This window comes from Lynx rufus, unplaced genomic scaffold (assembly GCF_022079265.1).
Source record: "Lynx rufus isolate CCGP_SWC_20201006 ecotype Redwood Valley unplaced genomic scaffold, mLynRuf1.p SCAF_2, whole genome shotgun sequence".
Classification (NCBI taxonomy): domain Eukaryota; kingdom Metazoa; phylum Chordata; class Mammalia; order Carnivora; family Felidae; genus Lynx; species Lynx rufus.
In genome coordinates this window covers 96,057,629-96,079,603 of record NW_025814834.1, presented here as the reverse complement: position 1 = coordinate 96,079,603, position 21,975 = coordinate 96,057,629, and the positions used below count along the sequence as shown (strand labels likewise).

The 21,975-nt window shown below is 42.8% G+C and overlaps 1 protein-coding gene across 5 annotated transcripts in view; it reads left to right on the top strand.

The window, feature by feature from the left end:
* MGAT5 (alpha-1,6-mannosylglycoprotein 6-beta-N-acetylglucosaminyltransferase) overlaps positions 1 to 21,975 on the top strand; it is a 341,458-nt gene that overhangs the window by 179,748 nt on the left and 139,735 nt on the right. For all 5 annotated transcript variants that reach the window (XM_047084131.1, XM_047084129.1, XM_047084128.1 and 2 more), the window contains 2 exons: positions 17,467 to 17,543; positions 18,598 to 18,687. In XM_047084131.1, the coding sequence (XP_046940087.1) occupies positions 17,467 to 17,543; positions 18,598 to 18,687 (167 nt within the window). The remainder of the gene's footprint in view (positions 1 to 17,466; positions 17,544 to 18,597; positions 18,688 to 21,975) is intronic.

Genomic DNA, 21,975 nt, shown 5'->3' with positions numbered 1-21,975 from the left:
TTTCCTCTGTAAGTGTCTTTTGGATGATTATGTTTCAGGACTGCTGACTCTTTGTGCACACACGTGGCTACATTTTAGAGCAAAGGCCATTATTTAAACCCCTCTTGAGCTTCAGGCTGAGGACTGTAAATACTCCATTAACTAGTCCACTCCAAATAAGGGGCACCTAGATGCAGTCAGTAATCGAGAAAAACACATTACCAACAGATTGTACTTGGCTCTGAGATTATAATTTCCAGAACAAAGATTAAATGTCAGCTCTCTCTGTGCTTTTTTAACCAGTGTAAACTAAGGGAGCCCCTAGCACAGTCACTCCACAGTAAAACAGGTGATATTGGAGGCCCTGGAAAGTACAATTATTTGAGATGCTTTAAGACCTGTATGAGTTTATTGGAGAATAAGCCTTGCCTTCTGAAGGTGCTTGGCAAAGGGTTAGTGGAGATTAGCAAAGGAAAATAGTGTTCCTTCATCTGTACTCCTCAATCACAGAGAAAGCATACATTTTTAAAGCAACTTAGCTTAATTTTTATGTCAGAGCAAAATTACATAGAATGCAAGGCACAGATCTTAAGTGGCACCATTTGATGAGTTTTGATAAATGTGTACATCCACAAAACCAGCCCTGCAGGGCAAGATACAGAACATATTCATCACCCCAAAATGTTCTCTCCTGCCTCCTTCCATTCAGTCTCCCTCCCCCATAGGCAGTCATTTTTCTGATTTCTATCACCATAGATTAATTGTATCTGTTCTTGGGCTTCATAAAAATGAATCATACAGTATAAACATTTTGTTGTGTCTGGCTTCTTTCAACAAAATATTTTTTTAGAAATCATCCATGGTGCTGCCTATATCAGTAGGGTTTTTTTTTTTTTAATTACAAAGTAGTTTTCTGCTTTATGAATATAGCATAATTGATTTATCTGTTTTCCTGATAATGTACCTGTGAGTCATTTCCAGTTTTGGACTAATAGGAATAATGCTGCCAGAAATACACAAGCTCATCATTTCTTCTAAGTAGTAGACTGTATTCCTGTAAGTTGTTAATAATTTTCTCTTATTCTTTTAACGTTTGCATGACTTGTAGTAACATCCTTTTTTTAATTGCTTATATTGCTCATGTATGTTTTCTCTTTTTTGTGATCACTTTTGCTAAGGGTTATACATCTTATTCATCTTTTCAAGGAACCGATTTTGGCTTTGCTAATTTGTCTCTCAGTTGGGATTAAATAGAAACGTAGAACACTCAGAGCGGATGTGTGTGGGTGTGTGTGTGCAGGTACATGCCCACACAAGTGTGTATGTTAAGGAATTTGTTGAAGGGCTTTGACCTTACAGAGTAGTGGGACCTGGTTTAACAGTTTCTCTAAGTCTTTGTGTCTGACCCTGGAGCTTGAAATGCAGGCTAGGCAGCCAAGAAGTGAGGATATATGTTAACTAGAGTTAAGTAAGAACCTGCTGGAACCCAGAAGACTAAACTGGAGTCCATAATGACAATAGTAATACCTCTTGTTTTTATTTTTTGCCTCTCACCTTGGGATGTGGATGTTCTATAGAAACTGGGGCCCTTTGCCTTGAAATGAAAGAGATTTGGGTGGAAGTAAATCATCACTGCTCTAGCTCCTAGATACCAAAAAAAAAAAAAAAAAAAAAATCTGTAAATAGTCACACTGACAAAAGGACTGTGTAGGAAAGGGGTTGACAAACGTTTTCATAAAACACGAGATAATAATAAATATTTTAGCTTCGTGGACCGATGATCTCTGTTACAGGTGTTTGACCCTGCCATTGTAGTGCAGAAGCAGCCATAGACAATGTGTAAATGAATGGTGTGGTTGTATTTCATTAAAGTTTATTTACCAAAAAAAATCCACAAAAAACAAACAGTGGACCGTGAACCATGGACCAGATTTGGCCTCTAAGCTGTAGTTTGCTGTCCCCTGTTCTAGAGATTTTGATATACCTTTTCAACTTAGCACAGTCGGCCTAGGGTTAATATTTATTAACTTTGTGTTTAGTTCCATTAATCCTGCACCCTTGGTTCTATTGTTAAATATTTTACATCTACAGATGTTTTTAATTTTTTTTTTAAGGTTTATTCGTTTTTCAGAGGCAGAGAGACAGAGCGTGAGTGGGGGAGGGGCAGAGAGAGAGGGAGACACAGAATCGGAAGCAGGCTCCAGGCTCTGAGCTGTCAGCACAGAGCCGGACGACCCGGGCCGAACTCAAGGACGGCGAGATCATGACCTGAGCTGAAGTCGGACGCTTAACCGAGACCCCCAGGCGCCCCTACATCTACAAATGTTTTAAACCTCACTATACCCTATTATGACTTTTGTATTAGACGGTCAACTGATAAAGAAATTAAGGGAAGGAAAAAATGATAGTCTTTGATATTTCCCCCAGTAGTAGCATTTATGACGCTTTTCATTCCTTTCTACGATTCTAATTTCCATTTGATGCTATTTTCCTTTCAGCACAGAGAACTTTTTTCTTTCTTGCTTGCCATGCAGGTTTGCTGGGGTGAATTCTCTCATCATTTACTTACCTGAAAATGGCTGTTGCGGGGCCAGCATTTTTCAAGGGCAGAGATAAAGAATGCTGGTAGAAAATTCTAGGGTGATGGTAGTTTTCTTTCAGCACTTCGGAAATACTGTTTCTTTATTTTCTAGCCTCCATCTTTTTCTGATGAGAAGTCAGGTCACATTTCTATCTCTGTACCCTTTTATGTAATGTGTCTCATTTTTCTCTGCTGCTTTCACCATTTTATTTTTGGCTTTTAGCAGTGTGGTGCTGAGAAATGTCATTGTTTTTGTCTTTATGTTGCTTGTGTTCCATTGAGATATTGGATCTAAAGTTAATGTTTTTCACCACATTTGGAAAGTGTTCAACCATTATTTTTTTAAGTATTTTTCTTCCCCATTTTGTCTCTTTTCTGTAAGTGTTTTCTCCTTAGTTTTTATTGTCTTCTGTCTTTCAGATTGAATAATTTCCATTTGTTTCCAGTTGATTGATCCTTTCTTTTGCATCTCCAAACTGTTGTTAATTCCGTTTTGTGAATTTTTCATTTTAGGTGATGAACTTCTCAGTTCTATTTTTGTCAGTCTATTTTTTTAAGTGTTCCTTTCTTTGTCTTTAGTCATATTTATAATAGCTGCTTTAGTTTCTTTGTCAACTGCCACACTTACATCATCTTGGAATATATTTTTGTTTACTTCTTTTCTTGACTTTGGTTCACTTTTTTCCTGTCTCTGCCTGTATACTAATTCTTTATTATATATTGGACATAATAATGACACATTGTAGTGTGTCTGTATTCTGTTATTGTCCTCAGAAGAGTGTTGATTTTTGTTCTAGCAGGCAGTTAAATTACTGACTTACTACCTTGAACTTACCAAGACTTGATTTTATAGTTGGTTGGGTATGCCTGTTTCAGTTTTTTTTCCTTAGGAAGTATTAAGTCCTGGAGCTGATGCAAGGACTTTCTGGGGTTCCAGTGGAAGGCCTGAAATGTTAACCAAACCTCTCTGTATTGTGAGGATTCAAATTCAGACTCCCCTTCAGTAAATAGCAGCTCAGCCTTTGAATACCTTTAGAGCTTTCCATGGAGTCTCTCCTACAAATGCTCTCTTATGGGGCAATTCAAAGATTTCAGGGTAGTTTATGTGCGGATTTTAGGGCTCCCCTTCTTTGGTTCCCTCTTTTTGGGAATATCCTATCTCAATTTCTGGCTACCCTGATTGCCCAAACATAATCCTAAGACTGTAGCCTTTTACTTACCTCCTAGTCATCTCTCACCACCCAGACTGAGAGGTCCCCCTCAGGGGCAAAGTGATATAAATGTGGATCTTATCCAGGGCAGTGCAGTTCACTTCTTTTAAGGATCAAATTCCTTCTGTCTACCCCTTTTCCTTACTCTTCATTGTCTTATTGTAAGTATTACCTGTGGGAAGATTATGCCAGGGTAAGCTTCTCTACAATTGCCAGTATATAATTTCTCAGCTTTCTTTTATAAAAAATCCCAAATTAAATTGATCACCTAGTTACTGCCCTAGTAGGGCAGTTTAGCAGTCTGCCATGGCCAGCAAACAGTTTTAGTTGTTTTCCTATCACTGCTCTGAAGTTCTCCTGCCCCTTGGTATGTATGTCAGGTCTTTTTTGCTTTTGGTACAATAACCACCATTTCTAGGTTGGCAAGGAGAGTGTGCCCCTCCCTCTGCCCTGGACACCTTGGCTAGGGAGTGAGTGAGTGCAGTTTGTTTTGGATACTGGCATGGTGAGACAGGTCTTCTGAAGGAGATCTTCAAGTAATAATCCCCCCACTAGAAGATGAGAACCCTCCAAGAACTGACTGAATTAAAAATGAAAATTCCAGTCTAAGGATAGACCACTTCCTGAAACAAATTCCCAGGCATTTGAAAACCTTTGAGTTTCATTTACTAGCCTTTTCTATTGAGTAAATGAATAGGATTTCAGGGTAACACAGTATGTAAGAATGTGCACATTACTCTTACAACTTGATAAGCTGAGTATCCCTGTCCAAATTTACATGGTCTAAATACCAGGCATGATTTCTTTCCACAGGAAGAAAAACCTGCTAAGGGCTAGGAGAGGTAAAAGGAATTAAGTTGTAAGACAGCCTCATTTTTAAGAGACCTACCTAGCCAAGCACCTTTCTAACAGGCATAGTGTGTAGGTTTCATGCCAATGGCCTAGCAGATTTCATTCAACTCTGGGTAAGTCAAATGAGACCTAAAAATTAAGCAGCTCTCAGCCTTTCTTCAAACTTACATCCTCAGTATTCTGGGACGTTAGCTTCTTTTTTTGATTTTCAGTTTCTTTTTCCAGTAGCCCAAACTTACTATCAGGGTGTCATCTTAATTCTAAATTAACTTATAATTTATTTTTCCATGCTAAAAAGGGAGAAGGGAAGCTATAACCAAGCAACCAAAACAAAATGAAAACCTCAGTTCCTATGAGAGAGTGAAAATAAAAATTTATCTTGATCGCCTATGTAAAGAATAATCAAAATACTTCCTTGTTGCCTGTAGATGTCTTGGGTGTCCAATTAGAATCTCTGTCCTTTATAGCAGCTGCCATAAAGGCTTGTGACAGGCAATTCAAAAAAGGGTCATTGTGTAATGTGGAAAGAACACACCTATTTTTGACAGTTGGTACAATTAAAATAGCCTAGCCCATCTCCCACAGTTACTAACCCTGTATTTCTTCCCTTTCTTCTTCAATTTCAAAGAAATAAACACACATGTGCACACGCGCGCGCGCGCAAACACACACACACACACACACACACACACACACACACACACACACACACAGTGTAAACATTTCTCTAGTTTCCTAAGAAAACCCAAACTCCAAGCACCTTTTGCAATTTGAGAGAACAGTCAGAAACGTGTGAGCTTTGCTTAAGTCACCTGTTTTAGATGAAAAATGGAATCACTTGTATTTGGAGGAGATGAAGAAAGGGGCATACACTCCACGCTCCAGGGGCATGCTGCTGTTCCAACCGGGGCATTATGCTTTCTTTCCTCTACCAGTCAACTTCATGTGAGAAGGGCAAGTTATTTTTTTTTCCAATAAGCAAGGGCTGTGTGCTACCTGGCTTATTGGAAAAAAAATAGGTGTAAAAATCACTTTGGGTCCCCAGCCTGAGTATTTGATGTAGTTTTGCAAGCATAGTGTTGAATTTTTAATGACTGTTACCTACTTTCCAGCATATTTTCTTAAACATAAATTGACGATCGGGGATGCACCCAAATCTGTCAGTATGGTATGTTATTTTGAAAAATATTACCTACTGAAACTTTATTTCCTGGAAATATGACATCAGTATAATTTTTTCTTTTGTTGTTTTCCTTTTTCTTTCTTTTGCTTTTCATGTATTCTCCCAATTTAATGACTGCTGTGCTCATTTATTGTAACTGTGTGTGTGTGTTTGTGTGTGTGTGTGCGTATAGTACCCATGTGGAATATTTTATGTCCCTTATATTATTACTTAAAATGCTAAAGAACATTTTGTTGCAGAAGAAATGATAGCAGAAATTAAGTATAAACTTACAGAATATGGCATTTGCATAGAAATGAATACATGTAGATTTATGCATAAAGAGAACTCTGATTATCCAAATCATATTGCAAACTCAGTTTTATTTTCTAATCCCAGAGCTATTAGAATATATAGTACATGCTGTTGTGCTATTTATTTCAAAAGACTTGAACTTTTTTTCCTTCCATAAATCCACAGCATTTTAATCACTGCCTGTATCTCACACTCTCCCAAACATTGTGACATAAAATGAATCAGAGATGGGCAACACAGACATAAAGTGTATGCAGACAGTAGGACAAGGGTATTGAGCAAATAGATGAATTGAGTGAATGAGAGCTGGTGTGGGGACGTTTCTGTGTGTTGGAGGCAGTCTCTCTTCCTCATGGTCTTATCTCCCTCGGCATTCCACATTTGACTTTGAAGGTTGTCCTGAGGGTGACGTGAAGCAGTAGAATGAACACCAGGCATAGTACCTGGCACGGAAGTGGTAACTCAGATGTAGAAGGTTTTGCTGACTTTATTTATTGCATGAGGAAATGTAGACTCGTGATGGTTCACTAACTTGCCTAGGTTGTCCAGCTGGTCAGTTGTAGAGAGATATTCCCTGCTGAGGTCTCTTAGATGACCCTTCCAGTCCTGCCCTTTACAGTACAAATTCTTTGCTCACCTTTTCTACCATTTCCATGGCTGAGGCTGGGATGTGGTCAAGTACTTGAAAATAACAGCGTACAGGAGTGCTGCTCTGTCTTAGGATGTTTTACCATGCCTCCTCCAGGAACAAGTTGCTTCCTAGTGAGAAGACATCCAGCATGGTGGCCATGATGGCATTTTTTGAGCGGATTAATCTACCGTTTGAAGATTAGAGAGCACAGGTTTTTATGGCTTTATAACTTGAGAGGCTGATGTCTTGTCCTCTTAAAAATACCTGTGAAAATTTGCAAAGGATTTACTACTTACTTACAAAGTAGGCACTGGTGAGAGTTTAATTAAGTGAAAATGACGTTTTCAAGGGCAATTTAAGAAAGGCATTAGAAACTGCTATCAATGAAAAGGAGGGGTTGAACCTTGACTACTGTCTTTATAGACCCTGTGTTGGAGAATATCTTGAGTTTCCTGACCAGCAAAAGACACATTTTGACTCCTTGATGACAACTCACTTTAGATATAAACTCTTTTCCTGAAGACTTCATACAGTAGTATCTTTTAGAGTGCTATGGTCAAAATCTTATTCTTAAACTATGGCTGGTGCCCCCTTAAAACTTTTTTTTTTATTTCGTGTTTTTCAGCATGTTGCTTCTCTACTCAGAGACTGACTCTGAATTACTGCCCCACACCATTCTACCCAACTTTGCAAGTGTGTGCAGCCATCCTCCTGTTTCCTGTGGACGCGAATTGTGTTCTCCTAAGCTGGAATTCACGATTTTGTAGCGTGACGTGCTACAAAAGCTTGCCCTTTCCAACCTTATTTCTTGTCCTGCGTCCTCTGCTTTAGCCAACTTGGTCCCCCTTCACCCTCCCCACCCTCTCAGACATTGATGATTGATTGGTAATGCTTATCCACTGGGGATGGACTTGCTTTTTTGGTAGAACACTCTGGGAGTTGGAATGTGAGATAAAAATCTGTTTTCCATTTCTGGCCTTTCCTCTTCTTGAGTTTCCCTGCCTTATTTTACCATTTAGTCGACTGGTTCCTAACGGTGGCTGCCCATTAGAATCATCTGAGGTGAGGGGAGCATAAAAAGGGACAGTGGCTGAAGCATTCCCCAGACTATTTAAATCAGAACCTTGGGAGGGTGGGGTATCTTATTAAAAGCTCCCCAAGTGATTTTAATGTGCAGAGAGGGTTAAGAAGGGCTGATTGATTCTGTGATCTTGGCCAAGTTACTTAATCTCTCTGGGCCTCAGTGTCTTCTATGAAATGGGGATTACATGCATTTATTGCTTGGGCTTCCTGGGAGGAGGATGTGAGATAATGCACGGGAATGAATTCTAGGAGGGCGTAGTCAGCGTTCTGTCCATGTTGGCCGTTGCTATTGCTGTTCGTCTGTGTGCTCAGTTCTCACATTCCCTCCTGACTATTCCTACTTGTACTTTAAAGCTCAACAGAAACCTCACTTGTTTGCTGATGACCACACATACAAATTAAGCTCCTGTAACACCGAGACCTAAAAATGAGTGTTCAAATGAGTCGGGGTGGTTTCTGTTTCATGTGATAACCCAGTAACAAGCAGTCCAGGCCTGACGGTGCTGCTCCGCACCGGCCCTTCAGGACTCCTGACCCCCATGTTGCCGGGCCGTTGCGTGTCCATCTTCCAGCCCACAGGAAGTGGGCAAGAACTATAGATTCAGCCACATGGATTGGCCTGAAGTTGGAGGTTGCTGACAATTTCCTCTCCCATCCCATCTCTTTGACCTAAACAAAGTCCCACTGAGCTACAAGAGAGGCCCTAACTGGGTGGCCAGGTGTTCAGCCAAACGGTGGCATGAAGGGAGATGAGAACTGAGAGAAGGGCAGGGGGCCTGAGAAGTCTAGGCCACTGCACTCAGCTTCTTCCTCTTCTTGCCTGCACATCTGTGGTCTGTTGTTGCCAGATCATATTCTGTATTGCACAGTATGTTAACTACCCTTTCTGTTGTGTGAGTTTTAGTTACATTCTAGACTCCCTCGAGGTAAAGATGGCTTTGTATTCCTGCAGACACACTTCTTAGGAGGGTGCTAAAAGCATTACAGATGCTCATGTAGGTGCAGTCTTTGTTGAAAGAACCAGTGGCAGATTTTTGGTTTTTTTATGATTTTTTGTAACAGCTTTATTGAGATAATTTGCGTACCATACAATTCATCCATTTAAAGTATACATTTCAGTGGCTTTCAGTATATTCAGAGTTGTGCTACCACATCACCACAATTTTAGAACATGTTTATCACCCCAGAAAGAGATCCTGTACTGTGAATTTTCACTACCCCCTCCCAACCTCTACTTCCCCCAGTTCTAAGCCACCACCAATTTACTTCTCTCTCTATAGATCTCCCTATTCTAGACATTTCATATGTATGAAATTATTTGTCTTTTGTGACTGCCTTCTTAGACTCAGCTTAATGTTTTTAAGGTTCATCCATGTTGTCACATGAAGCAATATGTCATTCTTTTTTATGACTGAATAATAGTCACATGGCTGTGACACATTTTGTCTATCCATTTGTCACTTGATGAACATTTGGGTTTGTTGCCACTTTTGGCTCTTAAGAATAATGCTACTGTGAACATTTGTGTATAAGTTTTTGTGTGGACAGAACATTTTCATTTCTCTTGGGTGTGTACCTATGAGCGGAATTGCTGGATCAGATGGTAACTCTTATTTTTAGCTTTTTAAGGAACTTCTAGACTGTTTTCCCGAATAGCTGCACCGTTTTAGATTACCACCAGCAGTGTTTGAGGATTCTGATTTCTGCACATCCTTGCCAACACTTGTTACTATCTGAGTCTTTAATTATAGCTCTTTTACTGGCTGACATGCTATCCCACTGTGGTTTTGATTTGCGTTTCCCTGATGACTAATGATGGTAAACTTTCTTTTTCTTGTCAGTGGCAGATTTTCTGCCCACTACACATATGTGCTCCTAGGTGTGTGATAACCACCCTGTTTTTGCCTGGATATTCCTAGGAATCTGACATGTTTTTATCAATAGAAAGTGCCTGGAGTGTTATCAGAATGGAGGGGTGGTGTGTGTGTGTGTGTGTGTGTGTGTGTGTGTGTGTGTGTGTGTGAGACATTCTTTTAGACTTGGCCTCTCACACTGGAAATCTTATGCTAAGGTCCTCTTTTTAATTATGTTTCACCAACAACATGGAAAACGTTATTAATGCTGACTTAAAAGTTTGTTTGGCAGATAACCCCGAAAAAAACCACAACAATATTGCAAGAGGGTATGACAAAGGGCAGCATAAATACTCTAGGATTATTTGGCTGTTACTGTGTTTTCATGGTCCTCACAACTGCCTTCTTTTTCCATATTGGTTCCATTCTTGAAAGGTACCTGGAGAAGCTGTACATTGAATATGATTTTCTCGTTGACTTGCATGACGCCCACAGCATTGGTGTGTGGGCAGTCCTGAGGCTCTCAGTGTTGAGCAAGTCCATAAGGCCCTTGGAGGTGTAGCAAGGAGTAAGAATTTGTCATTTCAGTCTTCATTATTGACTTTTGAGATTCCCTGTGCTGAACGTGAAGGTGGTGGTGATGGTAGTGGTGGGCCTTTCAATAGCTGGGAACAGTGTGGTGGTAATAATCTTGACTAGATGATAGAGGCCTGGCTTGAACATGTAGCATACCTTGCATATGGGAGATGCTTAATGAGTTTTCCTTAATCACTGGATGAATAAAGCACTTCATCTCTGTAAACCTCTAAAACGCATCAGGAAACATCAGCAATTTTCTGAGAGGGCTTCAGAAGTCCTTTGCAACTGTAAAAATTTCTGGCACAATGATTGTATTTCTAGCTTCCCAAGTTAAAAAACAAAATACACACCATTCTTTTCAAGGTGCCCAGTATATATATCCCTCAGGGTCTGTGAGTGAGTTGTGTATGTTACCCACTGTTGTCCCCGGTTCCTTTTGGTGGGCAGAGAGCTTCCTGTTCCTGTGAACCCTGGGGCTGGAGTGACTCAGTTATAGAAATTAAATCACTTTTTTTATAATGCCAATGTAAAATGGCCCTTAATGAATATTTGCCAAGCTGAGAATGACCGGTGAGGTCATTTTTAATGGGAGATTATATTTCACCATGGCTGATTTCTGTCCGATTTATTGCTATTAGCTCCTGAAGCCAGGCCAGCTGATGGAAGTGCTGGCAGGAGTTTCGTCTCCAGGCTGAGCGCAGAGATGGAGTCCGTTCCCAGATGGCGAGGAACAGCTGGGCCAGTGGCGTGCACACGTGGGTGCTCAGCAGGGGCCATCTGATAACGGGGGCTGCATGTTCCTATCAGGTGTTCTGAGAGAAACACTGCCTTGTCCTACACACAAAATGCAATCACTGGAGACCCTTTATCTTTTCAGAGGAAATATATGTGGGGTGCCTTTTGGCGGAATCGAGCCCTCACTCGTGTAGATGGTTATCTAAGCTTTTGGCAAAGGAAGTGGACGGGGAGACTAAACTCAGTTCCCTAAAACTTCCTGGGGTGAGGTTTCTGAGATTTTTTTTTTTAACCTACTTTTTTCTTTACTTTCCTTCCCCCTCCCTATAAAATAGCTCTGAGGGAATCAGACATCCTTAACCTCTCAGATGCATATTCAGTTCTAGATCCAGAGTTAATGGTACTGTTGTATAAATATGTTCTCCAGTGTTCCACACTTGAAAAAGTGCCATTTCAAACACTAGTCATCCTTGTTATAATTAATATACAGAAAACTGAGTGTTGACAGAGGAAGCTGTCTTCTTGGTAAGGTCAGCTTTCACTCTGAAGTAACTGTTCTGTGTGGGACTCACTTATGACCACCTCCCCCTCCCCTTCTCTGTCCCCTCCACGTCCTCACTTTATCATCATTGCCTAGGATTATGGACTCAGGTTTCTTATATACAACACCACCTAGGAGCCTTGATAGAATCAGGATTAAGGATGACACCTGATTACAGCCTCCTCTTTTTTTTTTTTTTAAATATATATATGTATATCTCTTGATTTCTCTCTTGTTCAGCAGTAAAGAGCAATTATTATTAACTTGAAGTTAGCATCGGTGAGTGTTTCATGAGGCAGCATGGTTAGTAGTTGACGATGCTTTGAATAAGCACACGACAGTCTCTCCGTGTATGTGTGTTGAAGTGGGCAGCTAAAACATAGAGGGATCCTTGTACGGTACCCAGTGAGTCTTGCATCGGATGTAAAATGTGATGACATACATGCTGTATTTCTCACAAAACTATAAGCCTCTCTTTTTAAAATCCAGTAAGGTGTGAATTAATTCACATGGGGGATAGGCCATGTCCTACTCCATGCGTCCGAAATGACTCTTCTTTGATTGCTGCACCTTCCTGCCATTTTTCCTTATGTCAAACCCAAATTCCTTTGCCTCTATTGATGTGTAATCCAGAACTTGAAATGCTTGGTACAGTTACTAGACATGAGGATCTCCTACCCCCTTTCTTCTGTCTCTCTTACTCCCTTCTCTGGAACTTGAGCTTTTCACTCCTTTGTTATATGCGTCCATCTGTTTGTTGAGAAGAGTTCTGTGCATCTGGCAGTGTGCCAGGTGCTGTGTTGGGCACTGGGCCAAAGCACCGAGGGGCCTGTCTTGCTTTCCAGGGGGCTGGCTCAGGTAACGTGTATCTTGCTCTGTCATATGAGGACCCTCCACCCCCACACCGTGAGGGCGCAGCCCATGTCTTGTAGGGATACAGCTTTGACATTTCAGCACGTGGCAGGCAGCAGGCGTTTGAGAGACAGTCCTGGTGACTGTGGGCTGAGTTTGGAGGTACGTGATGAGGATTTTAAAGTTTCCCCTTTCCAAGCTATAAGATGAGGTCACTGCCTTCCTTTTCAGGAGGCTGTGGTTAGTATAAAATGTAACCATGTATGTGCCAGCACCTTAGGAAGGCAGGTGATACCTCCGGGGAAGTTAGCACCCATTTTCATTTCCTACATCACCTATTTCTGTCCTCAACTGTCTCTGAGCCTGTCTGTGCCCTCCTTCCTTCCTCAGAGGCAGGCAAGCAGGAGTAAAAATCCTCAGTGTGTCTGATTCCATCTCTTTGTCTCTGTTGCTTCCATGTATTTATTGAAAGTGCCACTGTTTCAGCACATCTCTCCCTCAGCGTATATGCCTATGTGGGGACTGTCACGGAGAACTTGACTCCACATTTGACAGGGACACCTGCTCTGTGTGTGTTTATGACCTCTTTTGCCACTTCTGTTCCTCCTGCACACGTGTTGTTCCTGAGTGGTGAGCATCTTTGAGCATAAGAAAAGGGTTTTTTTTCTTTTCTTTTTTTAAAAAAATTGTTTTTTACATTTATTTCTTTTTGAGAGACAGAGAGCACAAGTTAGGGAGGGGCAGAGATAGAAGGAAACACAGTATCCGAAGCAGGCTCCAGGTTCTGAGCTGTCAGCACAGAGCCCGACACGAGGCTCTGACTCACAAACTGTGAGATCATGACCTGAGCCGAAGTCGGACGCTTAACTGACTGAGCCACCCAGGCACCCAGGGTTTTCTTTTTTTCTTAATGTTTGTTTATTTTTGAGAGAGACAGAGTGTGAACCAGGGAGGGGCAGAGAGGGAAGGAGACACAGAATCTGAAGCAGGCTCCAGGCTCCCAGGTGTCAGCCCAGAGCTCATTGTGGGGTTGGAACTCAACGAGCTGTAAGATCATGACCTGAGCCGAAGTTGGATACTTAACTGACTGAGCCACCCAGGTGCCCCAAGAAAAGTGTTTTCTTAGGTTAAACCCAATATCCAAGCCCCTGCTGTACTGTGTGGGTCCAGGTGACTGATAAAATAACACAATTTTCACGCCTAGGCTGTCTGCCTTTTGTGTAATACCTGGTTGACAATGCTATACGGTCAGTGCAGAGGTGAAGTCTTTGGTGAAAGACACTCTTGGGCTGGTTTGGGAGGGTAAGGGATGAAACTGAATCCTGAACAGTAGTAAGAGCTGAGCTTCTTTGCTTACGTGATCATCTTTCTTTTCCCCTTGCCCTTTTACCATGAAAAAATTTGACACTGGGAGAAAGAACATCAGGTGAATGTCAGAGAGAAGAAGCTTCCGGTAACATACTGTGGCAGAATCCAGTCCCTTTTTTGAAAGTGCTTAATATATAGTAAGCTAAATATCCCCTGAAAAGTGGAACCTTTTTTGACCTGAATTTTTGTTTTTTAACCAACCTTATATTGCAGGGTCTTTCTCTAGGTAGCAGTGTCTTCTGTGTACAGACTAATAAAACGTCATTGAATGAGTTTTCGTCTTTGTGATGGAAACAAAACGGGGAGCTTTCCTCTTAGATGTGCTGAGACCCCTTAGGACCTGGGAGGTGATGGGGAGTTGTGCTCAGTTTCCTGGGAGTCAGGTTACTGGTGGTTGGATTTAGGGAGTAGCTCCATCCCTCCCTGGGAAGGCCAGCACTTTCTATTTCTTCCTTTCATGGATCCCTCCAACCCCAGAGCCTCAAGCCATTTAACTCCACTTCTGGACAGCATTGCTTATGCAAACTTGTCACTCTGTAACTAAATAGAAAACCCGTCATAAATTAATGGAATTGCAAAGAAAACCCTCATGGATTAGTTGACGAACTGCCAGGTGGAAGAGAAGGAAAAACTCTGCTCCAGCACAGGTCTCTCTGCTCAGTCTGGTTGTCCGTGAGCTGAAGAGTCAGCGGGGAGAGGCGAAGCAGGTGCAACAGGTGTGTTTATTCAGTCAGCCAGCACTTACTGAGTGCCTGGTGATGGGGCATGGAGACATAACCCTCCCATCACCGCCTTATATCCTAGGAGGCAAGTGGGCACATGTGGAAGAAAGAACGGGATCACTCACTGCTGTGAGAGAGACTTGAGAGGGAGGCAGCACTAAATCCTAACTAAATTCTGGTTTGGCATGGGAAGGAGGGATTGGGCCTAATTCTTCCTTGGGTGAATCTTGAGCTGGGTCTTCAAGGGCGGGGCTTTAACCAGGTGGCGAAAGAGTAGGGGCAGAGGAGTGTCTGCAGGAGTCCTCAAAAAAGTCATTTCATCAGATCTTTGCAGCAACTAGGATCCTCATTTTGTGACTGTCTTGGCGCAGCAAATATAGGGGTCTGTGCCTGTTTTTGAAAACAAAGTTTTATTGGAATACAGCCACGCCCATTCATTTTCCTATTATATGTGGTTGCTTTCCTGTTATAATCCACAGTGGCATAGTTGTGGCAGAGACAGTGTGGCCTGCCAAGCCTCAAATATTTACTCTCTGGTCCTTTGGAGAAAAGGTTTGCCAACCCTTGGCATAACATATTGTTATTCCTTGAAACTCTTTATGGAAAGGACCCACGCTGTCAGCAACCAGGCTTTCCTTGCAGGCCTTTGTGGACTTATTGGTTTATGTTACCATCTGGTGATTTCTGTTCACTCCATGGTACCATACCTCTAACTCTATAGTCTCTAGTTTCCATAATTTCTGGCTCTGGATGTCTGGAACTGGTGTAGTGCTTATAGTGTGTGAAAGAAGGGGGGAGTTTCTCCGTAATCATCCCTCTAAATGTCTGATTGCCCTGACCCCCAGCTGTTTCAGACTCTGCTGTCTTGGATCCTGTGCTATTTATTTGCTTGGTAAATGTTACCAAGCAAAATCAGAGACAAAAATAGGATAAGTAGTCACTGAAAAGTGCCTCTGTCCTTTGGTGAGGCATTTGTTAGTGGATTCTGAGGCTGGCTGTCCCCTTACAAGTGAGAAAGGAGGAGAGCTATAAGGAGATGTACCACCTCAAGCCTGCATTTATCTCAAAAACGCAGAGAATGCGTTTCTAGAAGATCTGTGCTTTTGAAATACTGCTTTCTTAGATAGAGTATAAGTGGCATGGAATTATGTAGCGAATGCCAACTTTTTAAGCACTCACTGTGGTCTGTGGCGAGAGTCAGCTGTTGGGAGTGCCAGACTAGACTTTGCACAAATATTAACTTACTTAATAAGAGCTGGATGAAATAATGGTACAGTTATTTCAGTGCTACAGACGGAGAAACAGAGTCTCTGACAAGCTAAGTATCGTCCATGTTCACTACTAAATGACGCTGCCTCCAGTCCATGAGAAGGAGGGTATTGATTTTATGCTGTAGTTATCCAGGTGGCGGGTGGAATGGTGATGAGAACACTGAATCAAGAGGTGAAGAATCTGTTTCAGACTGTCAGAGGAACTAATTTTCAAGGGACAGGTACAATTTCTGTTTTAGCCCCAGCAGCCACCAACATTGTTTCAATAGCACAGTCAAACAATACTATAGTTTGGGATCTAATTTCTCATTAGTACTTTGAACAGAAAATTGTCAGCCATAAGTAATCGTGACATTTTCCAAACGTGTCTGGAAAATACAGTTGGTCTTCAAAGAGAAACATGTAGTTTTAGAGCTGTCCCAGTTTCCAGCTAAAATGATCATTCCTAAACATAAGTCTGATCTTAACTATTCCTTTCTTAGAAGCCTTCAGTGCCCTGCCCTTCCCTTCCCTCAGCTTAAAGTCTTTATCAGGGCAGGAACGCCTGGGCGGCTCTGTCCACTAAGCATCTGACTTTGGCTCATATTATGATCTTGTGGTTCATGAGTTCCAGCCCCACAATGGGCTGTCTGCTGTCAGCACAGAGCCCACTTTGGATCCTCTGCCCCCCTCTCTTTTTGCCCCTCCCCCTGCTCGCTCGCTCAATCTCTCTCTTTCTCTCAAAAATAAACACTTGAAAAATAAATAAAGTCTTTATCAGGGTGCTTGCTTGAAGTCTTTCTGGTTTGGGCCCTGCCTGATTTCCTTTCTGACCACTCAGTACCTCCCATTTCTGCATTCGACTCAGTGCGCGTCCTTGCATTTGGAGCCTGTTCCTTGAACACCATCTCTACCTTGCCCCTTCACCTGGCATACTCCTGCTTCATCTTCTTATCTCCACTAAGATGTCACTAGATCCAGGAAGTCGTCTTTGACCCTAGAGACTGGGGTGGGTGTCCTTCCTTGGCCCGCCCCAACATAATGTCTATTACACTGTTGTTCAGTGGTTTACTTGTTTGTCTGTGGTCCACCACTAAACAGTAAGCTTTTTAAAGGCATTCTTTTTTGTTCTGACTCTTGTCATCAAAAGGAATAGGAATCCCCTAGAGCTAGCTAATAGAAAGGGAGTTTACTGTGAGGAAATATTTGAAGCATAAGGAGATCTTTGCAGAAATGTAAGAACCACGTCCAGAAGATGCTGTACCTTGCTGATGTGTCTGGTGGCTTTCTCCTCCTCTATACTACTGTTCTATTTGCCTATTTTTTGCCAGCTTCTCAGCTCAAGCACATGTCACGAAGGTATTCCTGACCTCAGTTTGTCTGCACAGCCTGACATGGCCCTGGTGGTCCCTCCCAATCTCATGGCTTCATCTCCTGCTCTCCACTTGTTTGGTTTCTCTTACCAAGTTGCAAATTTCCAAGCAAACCCTCTGATTGGTGTAGCTCACCCATTCAGGCTGGGCCACATGCATCATAGGTCTCTGGCCATCCTACAGGTGGGCTGTTCTTGGGCCAGGTCCTCACTGCAGGCCAGCTGGACCTATTGGCAGCTGGAGAGCTTCCACAGGTCAGAGCATGGCTCCCAGTATAGACTTCCTGTTTCTGTTTCTTTCCCTGCCCATTGCTTACAAAGATGGTAGGTTTGTGTTTCATAAACTTCATGGTATCCTTTGTTCTGTTTCATCTTTACAGATATCATTAATGGAGCTCAAGAAAAATGTGTATTGCCTCCTATGGATGGCTACCCCCACTGCGAGGGGAAAATCAAGGTAAGGCCAAGTAATGTCTATTCATTCCCTTCACCTTTTGTCTTCACTAACACCCTCTTCCTCTCCTCCCCTCCCCTCTCTCTAACTCCCCAGCAATACAGATGGCAAGCAAGCCCTTTAAGGGAGTTATCGAAGGGATGCCTCAATTCTGCCAGTTTGGGGCTGTGGCCATGACAACCCTTGTGTGCTTATGCCAACTTCATGGGGTCAGTCCACAATGGCTCTAACTGGTCAGAGTGAAAGAGCCGGGGCCACTTCGGGCTCCTGCTGTGTCTTTGAAGCTGCCTCCCCCTGGCTTTCCCAGCCTCCAGCAGGTGATCCTTCAAGGGCCATTGACAAGGAGCTGCCATTATATAGAGCCCAACTTCCCTCTCCCCCAGTCCCCAGGCCCCCCTGCCACGAGGTCTCCAGATTGTGATTTAAATGTCACATTTGCATTTGCAGCAGAGTAACCTGAGACATTTGGACACTCTTTCACTCTTAGGATTTTTTTTTTAAAAGTTCTTTTTATATGGCCTGCCCTGAGGGAGACCACAACCCTACTCACTAGTTTTCAGAGAAAAGTCTTGGTTCCAGTGTATGCTTAGGATGGTGAGCGCAAACCCCAGAAGCATTAACATGGTTCCTCTGTGGGACTCACACATGCCATGCACACCTTGCATGCCTGCTCTCATTCACACTGTCTGTTCCAGGACCTGTCCTGTGGCTTATGCAACTGTAGCTCTCTGGGCGAAAGGGGTTTTGATTAGGCAGTTGCTCTTGATAAAACTCGCCTGGCCACTGCCTGTCCTGGGCTTTACTGCCTGGTGGTCTCACGGCCTTCCTCCACCGTGAGCACCTCTGCTAAGGCCCAGCTCAAGCCAGCGTCTACCTGTGAATCATCTGGAAACTGGGCATCTGTTGTCCTGACCTCAGCTCACTGACAATGAACCTCAGGCCCCAGTCTGACCATTCACTTCTCCTTGCCCTTCATAGCCTTCTCTGTCATGGGATGTACAGGGCCACCGAACACGGTCTGCTTGTAGATGTCCTTACCTGGCTCTTGTTGTTTCAGTGGATGAAAGATATGTGGCGCTCGGATCCCTGCTACGCAGACTACGGAGTGGATGGGTCCACCTGCTCTTTCTTTATTTACCTCAGTGAGGTGAGTTGCTTCTTTGGCTTCAGGGTGTGGAAGTAAGTGGTGAGCCTATTGTACAGCCTGAAATTTGTGTATTGTTTTTACATGGTGGACCTGTCTTTTCCTTCTTTAATAGGTTCTCTCCTCTTTAATAGGGTGATTTTTTTTCCCTTGAGGGGAAAAAAAAAAAAAAAAACCCGGGCTAATGTAGCTATTTACATTTTCTTTCCTCAGTTAAAAACAATCTAGTAAAATAGGGGCACCTGGATGGCTCAGCTGATTGAGCATCTGACTCTTGGTTTTGTCTCAGGTCATGATCCCAGGGTCATGGGATCAAGCCCCATGTGGGGCTCCAGGCTGAGCCTGCTTGAGATTCTCCCCCTCTCCCCCTGCCCCTCTCCCTTCCTCCCTCTCTCTCTCTCAAAGTAAAAAAAAACAAACAAACAATCTAGTCTAATACATGTAACATAAAATTTGCCATCTTGACCATTAAGTGTATAGGTCAGTGGAATTAAGTATATTCATATTACGATGCAACTATCACCACCATCCACCTTCTGAACACGTCATCTTGCAAACCTGCAACTCTACCCATTAAACAATGACTCCCCATTCCCTCTTCCTCCTGTCCCTGGAAACAACCATTCTAATTTGACTTGTGACTACTCTGCTTGTGACTACTCTCATTATTCATATAATTATACAGCATTTGCCTTTCTGTGAGTGCCTTATCTACGCATCATGAACTCAAGATTCATCCGTGTCATATTATAGCATATGTTAGGCTTTCCTTCTTTTTTTAAAGCTGAATAATACCACATTATATTATATACCACATTTTGCTTATCCATTTATCCATTGATGGATATTTGGGTTGCTTCTACCTTCTAGCAATTGTGAATAATGCTGCTATGAACATGGCTGTACATCTCAGTCTTTGAGACCCTGCTTTCGGTTTCTTGGGGTGTATATCCAGAAGTGGAATGGCTGAATCATATGGTAATTCTGTTTTTATTTTATTGAGGAGCCACGACACTTCTCCAAAGTGGTTGCTCCATTTACATTCCCACCAGCAAGGCATGAGGCTTCTAGTGTCTTCACATCCTTTCCAGCCCTTGTTGTTTTTTGTTTTTTGAAGTAACCGTGCTAATGGATGTGAAGTGGTAACTCATTGTGGCTTTGGTTTGCATTTTCTTTTAAAAATTTTTAAAGTTTATTTATTTGTTTTGAGAGTGTGTGCACGCGAGAGTGTGTGTATGTGTGTGAGTGTGTGTGCAGGGAAGGGGCAAAGAAAGAGGGAGAGAGACCATCTCAAGCAGGCTCCATGCTGTCAGCATAGACACTGATGCAGGGCTCGATCCCATGAATCATGAAATCATGACCTGAGCTGAAAGGGATGCTCAACCGACTAAGCCATCCAGGTGCCCCTGGTTTGTATTTCATTGATGATCAGTGATGTTGAGCATCCTTTCCTGGGCTTTTTGGCTGAGTTAGCAATTTGCTTACAGGCTGAGTTATTTCCTTTTACCTTTTTATCTGAGCTTCTTTTCCATTTCTACCCTTGAATTTAAATTGCAGCTTATTTTCTTTTTTTTAAGTGTTGCAGGACATTTTACAGACCATCTGAAATTTGTCCCAGGCTTTGATGATTCTCATGTCACCCTGGAGAAAATGGTGGAGGTGGGGTAGATTCAGGACCATATGGGGACAAGTACAGGGGAAGAACTGAGTAGGGGATCAAAAGCTGGCTTCCCCTCCACAGTTCATGGACAAAGGCAGCCCGAGGGGCTTGTGAACTGGGTGCTAATTTCAGAGGATGTGCCCTTGCGTGTGCTATTGCCATAATAACGGCTCCATGATGCTACCACACAGTTAGGAGAATGCCTCTGTTTTGAGCCTAAATGACATAGTCTTTCATGTGGGACTCAGGCACCTCTCTTCTGTGTCACAGGGTGACAGGGAACAGCTTTGGGGGATGGAGGCCAAACCAGTATTGCCACAGGGCCTATGGCCCTGAATTCTGTGCAATGTGTCTCTTTACTTTATGTCCCTTTCCTTTTTAAGATCCACTGAGACCTTTTTTCTTTTTTTTTACATGGTCACACCATGGCCACCCCATGAGACTTTTTTTTAACATGGTCACACCATGGCCACCCCATGGCCATCATAAGAAGCCTCAGAGCTAATGATAGTTAAAATACCTCTCGGAAATTAAAAGCCCAGAGAGTTGGTTGTGTGATGCTCCTATTAGCAGACTGCCGGCAAATTAATTCTGTAGCATTTGAGCATGTTTTTGGCTGAGGTGGCCTGTGCCCCACCTTCTCATCTCCTTCTCCAGAGGAGTAAGGCCTGGGGTCTTGGGTGAACCTGTACTCCAGTGAGAAGTCAATTTAGAAGCACCTTTCTAGCCCTCAGGAAAAGGTTCCTCATTCAGTTTAATTTTCAAAAGTTGCCTTCCTCTTTCCACTTGATGGAATTCAGCCAGAGTCCAACTGTGCTCCCTGATTGACAGGTGAGGCTAATTTCATGCCTTTCTGAGAGTTTGCATGTTGGGTGTGCTACTGAGTTACAGGTAGAGCATTACCTCCCATGTCAGCCTTCCCTCCATCTCCTGAGCCAGAGCTGGGAAGGTGTGGGAGAACAGTCCAGATGGAAAGGGACTGAGATGATTGGTGACCCAGTTCCCTTCCGTTGAAACTGCCATGCAACCCAACTCACAGTGAAGGAAGGATGTCGATAAGGTGAGAGAAAAGTGAGGTTCTGATGAGTGTGGGACAGACTGGGCTGTGCAAAGATGTGATGAATCATATATTCTTTTTTTAATGTTTTTTTGTTTTGGGTTTTTTGGGTTTTTTTTGAGAGAGTGTAAGTAGGGGAGGGGCAGAGACAGGGGGACAGAGGATCAGGAGTGGGCTCTGCACTGACCGTGGCACACCTGATGTGGGGCTTGAACTTAAGCACCGAGGGATCATGATCGGAGCTCAACCGACTGAGCCACCCAGGCGCCCCAATGTAGTCTTAATACTGGAGCCCAGGTGTTTCATTGCAGAACCTGTAACTATTTTTTCCCTTTCCAAGGTGTGGAATGGTGCTTTATTAACCTTTACCTCACTCTTCTTATGCAGATGATCAGGCTTTTGTTTTTGTTCAGCTGAATTCAGCTCAGTGAGCACTTACTGAACCTCCCTTATATTCAATGAATGTCAGCAATTGGTGAGAAGGAGTTTTCTTGGCACCATGGTATGCATTCATTAAGAGTCTAATGGAAGAGGAAGAATGGAGGCAGGTGGTGGAGCCAGGACAGGGTGGAGA